The 16,603-nt window shown below is 66.5% G+C and overlaps 1 protein-coding gene across 8 annotated transcripts; it reads right to left on the bottom strand.

Annotated features, from left to right (window-relative positions):
- Positions 1-4,478: 4,478 nt before the first annotated feature.
- On the bottom strand, positions 4,479-16,565 carry UCKL1 (uridine-cytidine kinase 1 like 1). Of its 8 annotated transcripts, none has more exons than XM_036824768.1 (15): positions 16,310-16,565; positions 10,266-10,468; positions 9,917-10,023; positions 9,445-9,615; positions 9,295-9,366; positions 8,370-8,559; positions 8,228-8,289; positions 7,619-7,635; positions 5,735-5,833; positions 5,553-5,646; positions 5,404-5,466; positions 5,199-5,321; positions 5,007-5,114; positions 4,781-4,937; positions 4,479-4,691 (listed from the first exon to the last, which is right to left on the bottom strand). In XM_036824768.1, the coding sequence occupies exons 1-15, from the start codon at positions 16,408-16,410 to the stop codon at positions 4,612-4,614; spliced, it is 1,647 nt and encodes a 548-aa protein (XP_036680663.1). In that variant the 5' UTR covers positions 16,411-16,565; the 3' UTR covers positions 4,479-4,611. The 8 variants fall into 8 exon arrangements, with proteins under 8 accessions (XP_036680663.1, XP_036680661.1, XP_036680662.1 ...); XM_036824766.1 differs by lacking the exon at positions 7,619-7,635 and adding an exon at positions 6,513-6,532; XM_036824767.1 differs by lacking the exon at positions 7,619-7,635 and adding an exon at positions 6,513-6,532 and having other exon boundaries at positions 10,266-10,465.
- Between the last annotated feature and the right edge of the window lie 38 nt (positions 16,566-16,603).

Raw genomic sequence — 16,603 nt, 5'->3', positions numbered from 1 at the left:
CCATCACCTGGACGACAGGGAGAGAGGAGCAGGGGACAGCCTGAGCACCACCACGCCCCCCTGGACGTGGTGCAGGCAGGTGCCTTTGTGCCTGTCTCCCCACCCGAGACAAGCATCCACTCTTGGGCTCTGGCAGGAGGCGCCATCTCTGCCTCAGGGCGTGTATGTCCATGGGGGTTCACGTCCACCACGTGTGCCCTTCTGCACACATCGGGGTGCTCAGGCCCTGAGGACCCTGGCGTTAGGTGGGAGAGGCCACCCTAACCCAGGAGGCCCATGGGTCTGACTACCTGGCCCTGCAGGGCTGTCGGGAGCAGGTGCCTCCAGAAACACCAGGCCCCGGCTGCGGTCGCCACCTTCCACACCCCGGGGGGTGATGGCCCCTCACGCTTGTGCCCCCCTCGGGGGCGGGGGGGGCGCTGGGTCTTCCTTCTGTGTCCTTGGTCTTAGCGAAGGGCCTGGCAGAAATGATTTCAAAAAATCAAAACTGCCTAAAAATACTAAGACTTGTATAACAAACACCTTGAAACTCTTTATTTGTACATAACAAATACGAAGTAGTTTAATTTAGATTTTCCAGAGAAGAAAACATGACAGTGAAGACCCATTTGTACCTCTCTCCCAGGCCCAGAGGTGGCCCACTAGGCACTTCAGCTCACTTCTGTTTGTGGTTTTAAACCCTGCCTACCAGTCTCAGCATCCATAAATAACATGTACCACTGATTTCTAAGATTTACATAAATTGTACAGCACTAAATCACTGTGAGTGTTCATTTAGTGCAGGGTTTTTTTTTCTTAATCCGTGTGGCTACATCTAGGTCTAGTTAATTTATGTACAGCATATATCATATGAATTAAACACAAGTGGTTGGTGGTCTTGTTAATTGAGGACACAGGTGGGTTTTAGTTACTGGCTGGTGAAGCAGAGCTGCACTGCCCTCGCCGGGGACCATCGCTGGGCAGGGGTCTGGAAGCCCTCCCTTGACTGGTGGCCCCAAATGCCCTGCACATCCACAGAGAGGAAGGCCCCCTTCCCATCTCCCTGCCAGCCGTGGCGTCCTCAGACGTTTTTCCTTATTTTCAGTATTTTCTACCTGGGATACTTAAAGAGAAACAGGACGTGACAACGTGACACCAACCCTTAATGATGCGCATTCAGGGTGGTGGGCAACGGGACCGCCAACCCTACTGGCCCGTGTTTAGGGGGACCGAGGGCCGCGGGCGTGGCTGAATGGCGCTTCGGAAAGACTCCGAAGTCCCCCCGATGCCCCTTGCCCTCCGGTGCCCAGTCCCAGGACCCTGGCTGAAGTCGTGGTCGTCGGGGTCGCAGCGTGCGGGCAGGGTCCTAGGCGCACCTCCCGCCCCCCTTCCCCGCCCCACTCGCAGCACCACGAGGCAGCCCCGCCCGTGGGCGCGCGGGGCGTGGCCACGAGGAGGGGCGGGGGTCCGCGCGCGCCCGGCGTCACCTGCCCGCGCGGAGCAGCGTCTCCCCGGTCGGGCTCCGCGCCCGAGGACGCCGCGCGGCCCGTCCCGGCGGGAGGAACCCGTCGCTGTGGAGCGGCCCCGGTCCCCGGCGCGCCCGGCCGCCCACCCGCTCCAAGTCCCGGGGACTCGGCTCCCTCTGGCCTCAGGGAGACCCCCCTGCTCGGACTCCCCAGAACTCCGGGGGGCCCCGAGGCAGCACCCGCGGCGCCCGAGACCGCGGCTCCGTCCAGCCCTGTGCTCTCGGCCCTTTCCGTCCGGGCGCGTGGCCCCCAGCAGCCCTGGGCCGGGACACTCCGCTCGCGCTGGGACTGGGGGGGGGGGGCGTGGTGGCGGTTGGGGAGGGTCCAAGCCAGCGCCAGTCCCACCCCCAGACACGTGACGCCGGGGCGGTTCTCGGCCCCCGCAGTGGGCAGCCATCGGTGACCAGCGGCGCCCGAGGGCCCCGCGCGGGGAATTAGGCCGGCCCGCCCGCCTGGCAGTGCGGCCGCTCTAGCGGATGTGTCGCTGCTGATGTCGCCATGGCTCCCATCCCGGGGTCACAGACCTGGGTCCCCGTGAACCCCGTGCCAGCTGCCCTTTTCTTACCCTTCTAACCCAAGCACAGCTAAAACCCACCTGCTGCCCCTGCCCTGTTCCTTCACATCTGAATCCACGGCCCCCTCCCTTCCTGCTACCCACAAGCCCTCAGCTTGACCTCAGAGAGCCTGGAAGTCTCCCAGCGGCCCGCAGCATCTCTGGCTGCCTCGTGCCCCGGCCCTGGCCCGGGAACCTGTACAGGTGCCCCTTCCTCGGACTCACCCTGGAGCACTTAGGGCTGCGTCAGGCTGGGCCCAGGATACAGGCGTCTTGTGGGTGCGTCCTGACGCCAGGTGGCCCAGCGGAGACACCGTGACGGGCGGAGTCCTTGCCCAGGTGGTACCGACCCTCCAGATCCTTCTGCCGACTGGCCCAAGTGCACGTGCCCCTCGCCCCGTGGCAGCTGCTGCTGGGGAGGGGGCGGCACCTCGCGGGCTGACGAACCTGAGATTGTCCCTGGATGCTCACCATTCTCAGGTTGGACAGTCCTGGAGGCGCGGCCCAGGCGGCTGATGGCGCCTCAGCAGGCACGTTGCTCCTCTGGGCTCCTCACCCTGTGTCCCAGGAACTTCTGGACAAGTGAGGGAGGGGCTCCGGCTCTGCTTCCCGCCCCCTGTCCTGTCCCGGGCTCTGAGGCTGCAGGCTGCAGCCCCACCCTCAGCTTCTTCCCCTTTCCCCCGACCCCTCGGCCTCTGCTGGGCCCACAGGAGCCCAGGTGCCCGGAAGGCAACACCAGGGGCTGCTAATCAGTCCCAGCTGCCACACAGCCTGAGAGGTTTTCCCTGGGGGTGGGCTCCTCCGGCCCTGAAGGGCACCGCCCAAGGTTTCTTCCCAGACGGGAAGCCCCCGATGTTTCCAGTGGCTGTGCTGAGCCCTGTCCCCAGCACAGCCTTGGACCTTGGATCCTGGTCCTGTTTCTGGGACCAGGAGGCTCCCTGGGGCTGGAGGGATTGCCCCTTCCTCCCATCGGCACCCCGAAGACCCTCTGTCAGGTCTGTTTGGAAGGTGACCCTCTTCTACCACCCCTTGGGGTCCTGGCAGGAAGTGGCCCAAGAACTCCCCTAAGCCGTGACCTCGTCTCTGATGAGGAACCCCAGCCTGAGCAGGCAGGGCTCGGCCCTAGGCCACCACTGACCCTCGAGAAGTGGGAGGAAGCCGTCCCACCCCCAGAGGCTGGTGGCTGAGTGAGGTGGGGGCCCTGAGCTGCATCACACACATGTGTGTGTCTGGGGCCATGTGGCCATCTGCACACGCATCAGCACATGTGGGTCTGATTTCTTCTGTGGGAGCTGCTCATCCTCTAGCTGGACTCGGGGACCCTCCCAGGACGACCTAGCTCCTGCCCAGCTCCTCGTCAACAGTTTGCCCCATTGCTCATCTGGGAAGAGCTGGCCAGACAGAAGGGTATCAGCCGCGTCACAGCACCTGAGCAGGGCCAGGCCTGCTGTGGCCTCCAGGCTCCAGGCACAGAGCACAGGATGAATGAATGAACCAACCAACCAACCAACGAATGGGGCCCTGGAGATATGGGGGAGGGTCAACTCACCAGGTTGGGGAGGAGATGCCCCTCTTGCTGACCTCGGGGCTGTGTCGCTCCTCTACCCTGGCGCCTGGCCACCTCTGGACAAGCTCCCGCCTTTATCTGCTGCCCTTGGCCTGGGCCCCACCCAGGGACTTCCTGTCCCCGCCCCATGACAAGCTTTTCCATGACATGGCCTTTGTGAGGTGAGGGGAAACCGAGGAGACCAGGAGGGCAGGAAAGGGCAAGTGCCAGGCCAGGAGGCGGAGGACGGGGTGGGGATGGTTCTGAGAGCTCACCCGCAGCAGCTGCGAATCGATCGGCATCAGGCTCTCGAGCCAGGCTGGCGGTACCCTCGCCGGTGCCCTTGCCCAGGAGTGGTGAAGGCAGGGCGGGATGTGGTTTCTGACCCTGAGCGGTGTGGCCGGCTCAGCGAGGCACCGGCCACGTCCCCTGCAAGTGGGGTTCCTGCGAGGCCAGGGCCGGTTCCTCACTCCCTCCTCCAGCCCCGCCCACACCCATTTCCGCCCCTGCCTTGCGGACAAACACGTGCTGGGGGAGGGAAGTGGTTGTGGAGGCTGTTGACAACTTCTAAGACCCAGAGCCCCAGGCCCAGGCCAGGTGGCCACCGAGGGGCCAGTCTAGCAGGGCCAGGAGCTGCAGGCCCAGCTCTGCCCTCTCCTAAATCTGCACTGACTCTAGACGGTGAGGAAAGCCACGTACAAGACCAGAAGCTCCTGTCCTGCTGCGGGGAAGGCGGGGGCCTAACCAGGACCCAGCGGAGGCCAGGGTCCTCAGTCCCTCCCTCTCCACAGTGGCCTCGCAGCTTGGGAGCCACTCCCCAAGCCCCGGGCCCAGGCGGGACACCACTCCCGCACCCCAGCTAACCAGTCACAGCTTCATTTTCAAGTTTTATTTTACAAAATATTTAGACAAGGTACACCGGTAACACGTTTTTTAATTCAAATAAGTTAGCATCTCTACTCTGTAAGCCCCGGGGAAGCAGGAGGGGTTGGGGGCGGGGTGGGCGGCTACCCCGCAGAGCCCCCTTCCTCCTCATCGCTGCCATCGGGGACGGCGTCGGTCCCGAAGTAGCGGTCGCCGAAGTTCCCTGGGGGGAGAAGCAGGTCCTTGTGGTGGGGACTCAGGCCCACCTGCCCCCCCACCCCAGTTGTCGCTGACAGGCCCGGGCAGCCTCACCTATGCCGGGGATGATGCGGAAGAGGTCGTTGATGCGCTTGTCCACCGCCGTGGTGATGATTCTCACGCGCGGGAAGGCGTAGGCCACCGAGTGGACGCCCATCTCCGCCATGAGCAGCGACAGCAGGAAGATCTTGTCCTCGGGCACGTCGTGGTCCTGCGCGGCGAGGGCGTGAGCCGGGCCCAGCGCCCGCCCCCGCCCGCCGCCCCCCTCCCGCCCACTCACCAGCAGCACCCGCACCGCCATCATGGCCGCCGCGCCAGTGGACACTGTGCAGTCCATCAGGATCACGTGGTCGTCACTGATGTCCTTGGGGAGCCGCAGGTAGTGGAGCTGCAGGCGGCCGCAGGGTCAGGGCGGCCCAAACGGAAGGCTGCGCCTGGGCTCCCCGCCCCCCCCCGACCCCAGGCCCCCCACCTCGGGCTCCCCGGTGAACTGGTTGGTCTGGATGAGGATGGTGCCGATGCGCACGTCCTTGCACACGGCCCGCAGCGCCGGCTCCATGGTCTCACCGGCCCGCAGGATGGACACGCCTGTGATCTGGGGGGACGAGGCTGAGCTAGCCAGGCCCCCGCCTTCCGGCCGCCCCAGCCCCTGGTCGCCCAGGTCAGGCCCCTGGTACCTGCTTCCCCGCGTAGCACTTGCCCGAGTAGTCCTGGCCCTGCGGGGTCTGCACGACGCAGTCCTGCGCAGGGCGGGGGCGGGGCGTGAGCGCGAGGAGCCTCCCCTCCCCCCTACTCCCTCGGCCCCCTCCCTCCCCCCGCCCCGCACCTGGAAGGGCAGGAAGGAGAGCGCGTGCTCGATGAGCAGCCGCATCAGCCTCTTAGAGTAGAAGATGAACTCGTCGCGGCTGGTCTCCCGGTCCCTGCCAAGGGCGGGCCCGGTTGGATTAGCGAAGGTCGGCCCCGCCCGCCCGCCCGCCCGCCAGGCCGCGGGAGTGGGATGGGCCTCACCTGATGATGGTGTGCATGCCCCGCACCTGCGGCGTGCTCTTGAGGACACTCAGCGTCCGGGGCAGGGGGTGGCACTGGTGCGCTGAGGCCAGCGCGGCCCTGGGGACACAAAGCGATTGGGAACTCAAGAAGGGGCATCTCCCCCCAGAGCCCCATCCTCCCGCTGCAGACTGTAGGGGGCAGTCGTGGTGGGCACGGTGGGTGTGCAGGGTGGAGGCCACCCTCCCAGTGGCTGATCTGGAGGGAGGGGCCCATCCCGAGATGCCCTCCCCCGTAACAGCCAGGCAATGGTTAACGGACAGGGTGGAAGGCAGAGCAGCTGACCGTTAGGCAGGAAGCAGGGGCTGCGGTGCGAGCCTCTCTTCCCGCTCCAGGTCCCCTCCCCGTTCGGGACCTGGCAGTGGGAGGGCGAGGCCTCACACGTGCAGATGAATCTTAGCCCCCAAGCTGGGCATCTGGACCCCAACCTCAGGACACCTCTCCCTGGGGAAACAGCTGAGCTTTGGGGCCAAGCCGCGCCTAAGGCTTCCCCCCAGGTGATGTGCGGCCCCCTCAGGAGAGGCGGGCAGAGCTGGCTTCGCACTGCCCCTGCTGCCCCAGCCTGGAGCGGGGTGGGGCGGGAAGGAGGAGGAGGAGTGGGGGAGTGGGGGGGTGGGTGGGGGAGTGGGGGGGTGGGTGGGGGAGTGGGGGGGGTGGGGGGGAGGGGAGGGGCGGAGCCTGCAGAGCGCCGGGCACACAGCGCGCAGGCAGCACCACGGCCAGAGCACTCTGTCCTCACAGATCCCAGCGCAGCTTCCTCTGCCCACCGGGTGAAGAGGCGAAGAGTAGGTCAGGGAGGGAACAGGGCAGGAAACCCCAGGGTTTACAAAGAAGAGGAAAAGAAGAGAGAGAAAAGACCACTTAGCGGGGAGCACGGTGGTCTCCGTGGCCACCGGCTGGCCTGGGGAAGGGAAGAGCAGGAGGCCGGGTTGGTGGCAGGGAGACCCTGCGGCCCGCGCCCCCGGGCCCGCGAGCACCCGAGAGTCCACTGCATTCAGCCCTGCGGGTCCCTCCCTCCCACCCACCACAGCCACGCTTCCTGGAAACTTTTATTTCTCTGAACCAAGGCTTCCAGAGGACATGACGTGGCCAGACCCGCAGGTGCCCCGGGCCGGGTGAGAGGCAAGCGGAGACTCATGCGTGGGCAGGAAGCTGGAGGCCGGCGCCCGGGCCTGGAGGCATTTCCAATGCAGCTCGAGCTGGAGGCTCGGTCTGGTGCTTCCCAGCTCCGCCGACCACTGCGTGGGGACAGGCGCCCCATCCCTCTTGTGGGCAGGAAGGACACGCAGCCCAGGACTCCTGGGGGCTCCTCCTGGCTCTCTGTGCCTCAGCTCCAGGGCCAGGGTGGGCCGGGGTGCTGGGACGCGGGGGGTGGGGTGCCTCAGCACCGCTTGGGGGAATAAAGACCCGCCCCTCGGCTCAAGCAGAGAAGGCGCAGACCCAGGCCCTTTGGCTGCTGAAGGACAGGCCTGTGGCCACAGCCCTGGGGCACAGCGGTGCTGGCTCAGGACAGCTGTGCCCTCGGGTCCGACCCCACACAACCAGCCCCAAGTCGGGTAAGAGCCTCCAGAGAGGTCTGGCCAGCCTAGAGTAAGGGTGCTGTGTGAACTTGGGCAAACACCTTAACCTCTCTGGGCCTTAATTCCCTTGACTACTGGCAAGGGCAGGTAGAAGCGGTGTGGCGGCCACCACACCACTCCTTCTGTGCCTGGGGTGGGTCCACCACAGGGGGTGGGCATGGTGGGAGGGGACCTCGCTGCCTGCCTGGGTGACAACCCAGACTCCGAGCTCCCTGTGGATGTTGGAAATGCCTCCGTCTGTGCAGACAGGTGTGGGAAGTCTTACCTGACACTGAGCTCACGCTGCGGCAGCGACACAGGGAGACACAAGGGAATGGGGTGGGGCATCAGTGATAGCAGACTGCTCACCTCGGAGTCACCGGACGGCACGGCCTGTCGCCACCGTGTGCCTCAGCCAGCCGGGCCGCCCCCACCCAGGCACGGACACACCACAGCCCCGTAGCGGGAGAGTCCCGGGGGGCTGCCTGCCATGGGAGGGGGCCAGCTCCCTGTGGCCTCTGGCGTGGGCACCTCTGGGCTGAGCTGTCAGAGCCAGGACCCTTGGGGCTCTGTTCCGCAGGCCCCGAGCACCCCATCGTAAAGCCTGCCCGAAGGGTGGGTGGCGCCCTGGGCCGCCCCGCGGTGTGTGACCTCCTAGGATGCTCAGGACGTGGGACTCGGCACCAAAACCCAACGGTGGCCCAAAAGGGTTTGGAGGGACAGGAGCGCACCCTTCCGTACGAGGCCCAGCTCAGGCTGGGGGCGCTGGAGATACTCCGTGCCCCGTGGTCCCTCAGGGAGCCCAGCTGCCTCTGGCCGGCACACGACGGGGCAGTAAACGTGGGCGCCGCCCAGGCAGGCGGCAGTGGGGAGCAGGGCCTGGACACCGGCTCACCTCTTCCAGCTGGCTGTGCACGTGCTGCACGATCAGGTCGATGGCCACTGTGTTCCCGCTCCCTGGGTCGGGACAGGAGGGAGGGTGAGGTCCGGCCTTGCCCGCCCCTGCCCTCCCCCCACCAGGTGGGCCGCAGGCTCACCCCGGGGCACCACAATGTCCGCCACGCGCATGGTGGGCTGGATGTACTGATCGAAGGCGGGCTTCACAAACTTGTTGTACTGCTTGATGACACCCTCGATGTCCCGGCCCCGCTCGCTGATGTCACGGCGCAGCCGCCGCACGAGGCGGATGTCAGAGTCCGTGTCCACGAAGATCTTCATGTCCAGGAGCTGGACGGGGAGAGTAAGTTGCTGAAGCGGGCCTGACACAGGGGGCTGCAAGGCCCTGTCACCAGCAGGACCAGAGTGAGCAACAGGGGACGGCCTCCGGCAGAGACGTCTGGTCCGCGTGTGGGCCCGGGAGCAGACCAGGCCTGCGCGGCACCTCTCGGGTCTGGATGGGGCAGGGGGAGCGTGTGGTGTGGCTGCGTGTGTGGGGGGGTGTGCATTGCACGTGGAGTGTTGTGTGTGTGCGTGCGTGGCGAGCAGTGGGGTTCCTGGGGCCTGAGCACGCTCACACTCGGGACCAGCGAAGGAGCAAGGACAAGGGCATAGCCGGCTGTGCCCCCTCGGGCCTTGGCAGGGCGGGGAAGGTGGCTCCCAAGGCCTGGCCCGGAGTGGGTCACACCTGGGGCAGCTGCCCAGAGCCTCCCAGGGGACAGGATGTCCTCACAAACAGTGCAGACGCAGAAGGCTGGCTCCCTCCCAGGCAAGAATACGCACATGCGCACCCACAGGTGAACCCACTCCCACCAACATCGCTCTGACCTTGGCAGCCACGTGGACCGAAGAGAACAGCAGCCAAAACCCTGACTGGGGGGGGGGGGGGCGGTGAGATTCAGGAGACAATGTCGTTCCTCACCCAACCCTGGGGCTACGGCACGGGATGGGGATGGAGGCAGGTTTAAGGTGAGTCCCACGGGAGGATCCGGGAGCCAGGCCATCCATCCTGGAGCCCGTCCTCACCTCTAGCAGTGTCTTGTCAGCAAAGGCCATGATGCCCTCGAAAATGATGACGTTTGCACCGTAGAGCGTTTTCTGCAAAGGAATCGTGTGTGTTGAAGCGGCCCTGAGGCCCCTGTGCCAGCCCCGTGCAGCTGAGCCTGCGGGGCCTACCCAGTCCTTCTTCCGGCTGTGGGTGGTGAAGTCGTAGATGGGCACCTTGACACTCTTGCCCTGCTTCAGCTTTTTGAGGGTAGAGATGATGAGGTCAAAGTCAAAGGCATCTGGGTGGTCGAAGTTGAAGTTGTTGTGGGCGGCCTGTTCCTGCTGCTGCCTGGTGAGCACCTGCAAGGGGAGGAGCATCTGCAGGGGGAGGAGCACCTGCGGGGGGAGGAGCATCTGCAGGGGGAGGAGCATCTGCGGAGGGAGGAGCACCTGGGGGGAGGAGCACCTGCGGGGGAGGAGCATCTGCAGGGGGAGGAGCACCTGGGGGGAGGAGCACCTGGGGGGAGGAGCACCTGGGGGGAGGAGCACCTGCGGGGGGAGGAGCATCTGCGGAGGAGGAGCACCTGCGGGGGGAGGAGCATCTGCAGGGGCAGGAGCCGTGGACCTCATGGAGGCAGCTGCTCGTGCAGGACACCCTTACCTTGTAGAAGGAATCCATGGACAGCAAGACCACCCAGGGCACGTCCAGGGCCTCGATGATCATTCTGGCCACAGTGGTCTTCCCAGAAGCACTGCCGCCTCCCAGGCCTGTGGGGAGGGGCAGAGAGACCCTGAGCGGAGTGGCCCAGGTCAGCCTCACAGATGGGTCCCAGCGGTGCCCGCCACCCGACGCTGCCTCCACCCCGGGCTGACCTGGACCGAGGGGCCCGAGCGGCACGGGTCAGGGAAACACCGGCTCGGGCATGGCGGTGGGTTCTGCCTGACCCGCCCACTCGGGGGTCTGGGCGGGCGGCGGCCTCGGCCCACCCATGCACCACAGCCACGCTCACCAATGGCGAAGGCCTCCTTGGACTGGGTGCCGTGCTCGTTGTACCAGGGCGGCCGCCCCGCCGTGTAGATGGTGCGCTTGCTGGTGCGCAGCAGGGGCGGCTCAGACTTGCACTGGCTGGTGGTGCGCTTCCGGGGCGAGCGCCCGGCGCCCACGGGTGGGAGAAGCCTGTCCAAGGACTCCGCGTTGCTGCTGCTGCTGCTGCTGGGGGTGGGGCGGGGGCACGCTTGCCTCGGCCCAGAGCCACCAGCCCCCCTGCCACCCCACACTGGGCCTGGAGTGACTGGTCCACGTGGTGCCTCCACGCAGGCACGTGGGCACGGCCAAGGTGAGCGGGCTCGTGCGCGGGACACAGCAAACCTGGCCGCGGCCCATCCGCTGGGCCCGGGGCCTCGGACTGTCACTGTCTACAAATCCAGAGGGACAGCAAGTGGCAAGGAGGACACAAGGGGAGCGCTGTCCGGGCCCAGCTCTTCCTCCCACGTGGACTGGGCTGCATCAGGGCCACGAGGGCCCCCTTTCCCCCAGGAGATGAGAGGTGGGCACGCCAAGGACACTCAAGACCCTGTCGAGGACTATGCCCTCTCCCCAGGCACACTCTGGGCGGCCCTCTAGTTTTGTGCCACCCTGCGGGGCACGCAGGGAGAGGGGCTCCAGAGACAGAGGCCGCTGACAAAAGGGATGGGCCGGACGTGGTGTGGACGGACCGGGAGGGAGACCCAGGGCGCCCTGCCGAAGGGCGGAGGCCCCCAGAGGCCGTGCACAAGGCGGGAACCCGCCTGGGAGACGCAGACGCCACCTGTGCCTGCTCTCGCCGTGCCACGCCACTCAAGTGGGGCTGTGCTGGCTTCTCTGTAGGTTTATACCCCTAAAGGGCACAGAAGTGATGACTGGCCCAAGGCCTCAGGGCCTCAAAGCCTTCAGGGACAGCTGGGGAGGCTCGGCTCGGCTGAGGGCCCGCCGAGAGGTAGCGTCTGCCCGATGCCGGCTCAGCCTATGCTGAGAGGCTGGGACGCAGACCCAGTGTGAAGGTGGCCCCGGGGGCAGGACCAGCTTAGGGAGAAGGCGCTTCCACCACTGCCTGAGAGAGAGGCTGCTCACGGCGTCAGCTTGCAGGCCCGCCCCGGAGACTCCGGAGGCAAGCTGATCGGCTAGGCAGGAAGAAAGCACCGGGAAGCTGGGGGTGCAGCGGACAACCGTGGCAGGACGCGTGTCCACCCGTGGCTGGAGCCCCCGTGATGCTGCTCGGGGCGCGGGCGGGAGCCGGAGGAGGCGCCACACACGGCCGGCCTCACACACGGCCGGCCTCCTCGAGGCACCATCAGGTGAGACGGCAGAGCGCCTCGAGCCATGAAAGCCAGCGGGAGCCTGTGAGACGCCCTGTGAGACGCGTGCACAGAGACGGCCACCAAGGGCAGGAGCAAGGACTTCCGCTAGGTTTGCATGTTTTATGAGCACACGCCCCTGCTTTATCAGAAACCAAACCACGCCTCTGTCTGTCCTTGAAGCTCGCTGTCACCGCTACAGCCTGCTGTCCCAGCCAGGGCGCAGGGTGCTGTGAAAGTGGCCTCGGGGAGATGTCCCCGCGAGGGCAGGGCCGGCTGGCCCAGGGCATGACAGGCGCCTCCTGCTCAGGGTGGCCCGGGCATCCCCCGCCAGGAACACTGGCCTTTCCAGCTGTGCGGTGCTCCCAGCACACCCAGCGTTGCCAAGAGCCAGGAGGACGGCGTCTGTGTGCACATGTGTGTGGGCGGGGGGAGAGCAGTGGGAGGAATTAGCTCAGGCCTAACACGTGACGAGCCACACCAGCAGCTCTCGAGGGCACAGAGGGCCGTGTCAGCACAAGTTACGCAGCAGGAAAGCCGGCCATCGGATGTGACAGGAGGCGTGCAGCACCGTCTGGGGGACAGAGAGCACCGGGCCGCCTCGGTCCTCCGTCACTGGGACGGCGTGGGGAGCGAGCCCCGGGAGTCACTGGCTGCCTGTGTTGCCTCTGGAAGCAGCAATTACGCGTCCGTGGAGCAAACAACACAGTGGGACACCCAGATGACAGGGCAGTGACGGCTCACTTGATGTCTCACTCAGCCAAGCAGGAGACGGACGGAGCGCAAGCAGTGGTGTCTTCAGGCCCCGGCCAGAGGGCAGCGCTGGCCATTGCCCTGGACGCACTTGTCCCCCAACAGCGAGCACGGGGCCCCCAGGGCTCACACACAGCTGCCCTGCCCGCAAGCGACCCACAGACCCTGGAGATGACCGACAGCCTACAGCTGGAGAGGGGAGCTCCGCACAGCCCCAGAGAAAAAGTCCAGTCTGCGCCTCTACCCGGGGAGGAAAAGCCAACACAGAAAGCCTGGCTTGCAAAGGAGCAGGGCCTCAGTGCCCCAGCAAACCAGCCCCTGTGCCCAGCACGCTCACGGACAGCCAGACGGCCTCGCGGGACCGATGTGGGATGGGAGGCCTGGGCTGGCGCTGCTCCCGTTCCCCTGCGTTTCACCCCAGGCTGGTGCCCTTGGCCCGTCCAGCAGGAGCCCTCACCCCTTTCGGTGACTGGCCCTTGTCCTACTGAGGTGACGACGACCACTACCACTGACAACGTCCAAGGCCTGTGGCGCCAACAGCCCGGGACGGACGCCTCCTCGGGGAAGAGCCGAAGGTTAGCCAGGGACGACCTTGCCAGAAACCCGTCCGGCCACAGGCCTGCAACAGGCCTGAACGGCATCGGGCCGGGTCCGCAACGAAGTCCAGCTCCGCTGCCTCCTCCAAAAGCCCAGCTCCCTCTCAAAGCCGGGAAAGAGCTCACTGTGCCCTCAGAGCAGGCCTCACCCCATTTTCACAACAGGACAAACTGTGACGTGGGAAGGACTTCACCTCCCTGCTCACAGATGGCCAGGGTGCTGCCAGCCACAAGGACAGAAGGCAATTTCAACCAAAGGGTTATGAGCCACATGGACACAGGTCGGCTGGTAACTGAGAGCCCCAAGCAAAGCCGGCAGCTGGTCCCCACGAGCACCTGCCTGGCCTGTCTCTGCCCTGATGTCCACTAGACACGGCACACGGGGCTGGGGGCGGCCGAGACGCAGCAAAGACGGGCATCCTCACCGGAAGACAGCAGGCCTGCCACTCACCTGCCTTCTGCGCCAAGGGTCCAGCACCCCGAGACCCTGATGCCAGGGTAAGCTGGGGGGCTGCTCATGGCCAGGACACAGGGGAAACCGGGACGGCAGGGCGATCCCAGGTGTGTGCAGGCCATCATCGCGCCGCCTCTTCGACCCCCGGCAGCCCCCCAGCACAGCTCAGCAGCCCCCGGAACTGCTCCTCCACGGGTGGGCGGCACAGCAGGTGAGGAGCCGAAGTGGGGTCCAAGCCCTGGCTGGCAGAGGCTGTCCCCTGGGAGGCGGGGGGCCAGCAGGTGAGAGGCCCCGGGAGCCCGTGCCGAAGCAACAGCACTCACCGCTGGCCTCCGAGGCCGAGGCTACCGGCATAAGAGGATCACCCGGCTGGGGGCCGTGCGCTGGCCTGATATTAATAGCACTGACCTGCCGAAGACAGCCAGGCGGACCTCAGGCCAGCATCGGGTGTGAACTGCCCCTCCTGTGCTCAGGCTGGCACGCTGCCCACCCAGGGCTGGCTGAGGACCACTGTGCCCCCTCCTCCAGAAGAGCCTGGAGAAAGCTCCAGACCCCTGGTCTGCCGGGGACTGCAGGGCCCACCCCCGCACCCCCCCCCCCCCCGAGCGGGACAGGGACATCGGAGGTGTCTCTCGGCCGGCCAAGCCGTCAGCGAGGAGCGGCGCTGAGCTGGGCACCCCTGCCCCCAGGTGCCTCCGAGAGGCATAAACAACCTGAAACTCTAGCCGGCTGAGGCCTCCTCTGAGAATAACTGCCCGCCCCACCCCTTCCACGGCGGCTCCAGCTCGTCCCCCAAGGCCACCCGCGCTCACTGCTCAGCTGGGGACACAGCCGCGCCCCAGTCTGGCAGCAGGAGGAAGAGCAGGCCCGCGGGTGGGCGGCTGCAGTATTCACTCCTGTCCCAGGTCCCTGGCCCCCTCCCTGTGATTAATCCAGCCTATACACCAGCTTTCCTAGTCGGCTTCCGACAACATCAACGTGGAGACGGCTGGCAGGGGCTCAGAGGAGAAAGAATTTCACTTGGGGTCCGCACACTGAAGGGGGCCCCTCCCGGGCGCTGCCTCAGGGTAACAGGCCTGCCCCACGGTAGCTGCTCCCTCCTGCTCCCGCCCTGCCCACCGCACTCAGGCTCGGGGCTGAGGAGCCCTGATGCCCCGTCCTGCTTTAGGAAAGTTTCCCAGGGGACTGAGTCAAATGAAGCCAGAAGCAGGAGGGAGGAGCTGGCCCACTGGGGCCTGGCCTGGGGAGGCGGGGCGGTCCCAGACTGGCTCAGGGACAGGGAAATCAGGGCAGCTTTCTCAGAGCAGGGAGAGAACTGGGGGGCTGGGGGGGCTGCAGCCCTAAAGGGGTGCAACAGGCTCCAGGAACTTGCACTGTCCCCACCCCCCCATTGGAAATCCCCCTATGGGACCCCCTCCTTCTCGCTGCTCTAGGTGAGTCCAGCCAGCTTCCTTCCAGGCGCCCAGCGGCAGCCCCCAGACCCGTGCCCACCTGGACCTCACCAAGGGACAGCCCGAGGGATACCCTGTCACCACTGCGAGGTGCTCACTTGTCCACCAGCATGTCCAGTGCAAAGGTAGGCCGAGGTCCCCGTCCTCACCGGACTGACCTTCCGGAGGGACAGGCACACAAGAAGCCACGGCAAGGTAGACCGACCACATCGTGCAGCCACGATGATGCGGAAGGCGAAGCCGGAGCCGTGGTCAGGCGGGGAGAGCCTCGGTTTGGAGACATCTGCACAGACACCCGGACACTGACCAGAGCCCGCTCTGGCCCCCTCAGGCCATGCAGGGACGGAGGGGGAGGGCACGTGCTTGAGGAACATCGCAGAGAAGACAGGGTGTAACGGGAGCGATTTCCCCGTGATGTCCAGAGGCAGCTCCAGGGCCACCCCATGGGCCCTGGCTCCCCTCCTGTCCCCTGAGGACCACGCTCCGAGGAGAGGAAGACCACTGCCGCCCCGGCCCCGTGAGGGGCACCCATGCCCACTACGCGGTCTGTGCACGGGGCAGAGCCAGACGGCTGCTGCCACCGTTCTGTGTCTGCAGGGAGTGTTCTTCTCAAGAGCTTATGTGGTCTCAGGCTACATCAGATTCTCTGGAACTAATAGGTGTCACAGACTCAGATCCTCCCTCCTCCACCCTATCACCCTGAGCCAGGCTCGGAGTCACTGCTCCCCAGGAGGGGGTGAGCCTAGAGGAACACAAGATGCTCCTCCAGGCCCAGGGAGCCTCTTCCTGCCGGCAGCTCACCCCTGCGACCCGTCTCCCCGCCTGCCCAGCGGCTCTGCTGGCAGCACCCAGACAGTCCCAAGCAGTCCAGGCCACGGCACTTCCCAGGAACAGGTACCTGGCTGGAAAAGTTTCCTTTGGCCCCAACCTGGGGCCAGCGCTGGCCCTGGCCCAGGGACGGTTCAGATCCAGAAGTGAGGAGCCAGCCCTCGCCCGAGCGCCGCTTAGCCGTCACCCCCTGGGGCCTGGCCCGAGGCTGACAGCGGAAGCCGCCCCCCCAACCAGGTGACAGTGACCCCCACCACCTCCCCTCCTGCAAAGCCCCCAGAGCCTCCAGGGTCCCCTCCCCCGGAGCCTGGCCGGCAGTCGGAAGGCACTGAGCACCGCGCCGCCCAGCATCACGACCTCCGGCCTCGAGTGGGGCAGGCCGAGCCCGTGCGGCTCCCGGAACGAACTGACCATCTAGGAACATCCGGCGGGCGCACAGTCCAGCCCGGGTGCTCGCTGGCCCGGCGCCCCGTCTGCTCGGGACAGACCGAGGCCCCACGCGGGCCCTGCCCACGGGCCCCTTCCCGCGGCCGTCCGCGAGGGCCCGCCACCGCCAGGCCCCGGGGACCCTCCGCTGGTCCAGGCTCGGCTCCCGGAGCCGCCCCCACCACGAGACGCGAGGGGCGCGCCGCGCCTACCGGTCCTCGCTCTTCCCCTCCAGCCGGTCTGGCCCGTCTCCAGCCGCTAGGGGCGGCGGCACCGGGCGGGGTGCGTCGGCTGAGGCCGGGAGCGCAGCCATAAGCTCGGGGGCCTCTCCGCGGGCTGGGCGGGGCTCGGGGGCCGGCCGCGCAGCCTGTCGGAAGCTGTGGTTCGGGGCCGGCACCAGGCGCCCGCCAGCTCACCAGGCGCCCGCCAGCGCGCCCCGCGGACTGCAAGTCCCATCAGGCTGCGCGCGCCCCGCGGACTACAAGTCCCACCAGGACGCGCGCGCC

Source organism: Balaenoptera musculus, chromosome 15, assembly GCF_009873245.2.
Source record: "Balaenoptera musculus isolate JJ_BM4_2016_0621 chromosome 15, mBalMus1.pri.v3, whole genome shotgun sequence".
In the NCBI taxonomy this organism is placed as follows: domain Eukaryota; kingdom Metazoa; phylum Chordata; class Mammalia; order Artiodactyla; family Balaenopteridae; genus Balaenoptera; species Balaenoptera musculus.
This window is presented reverse-complemented; position numbering and strand designations above follow the sequence as displayed.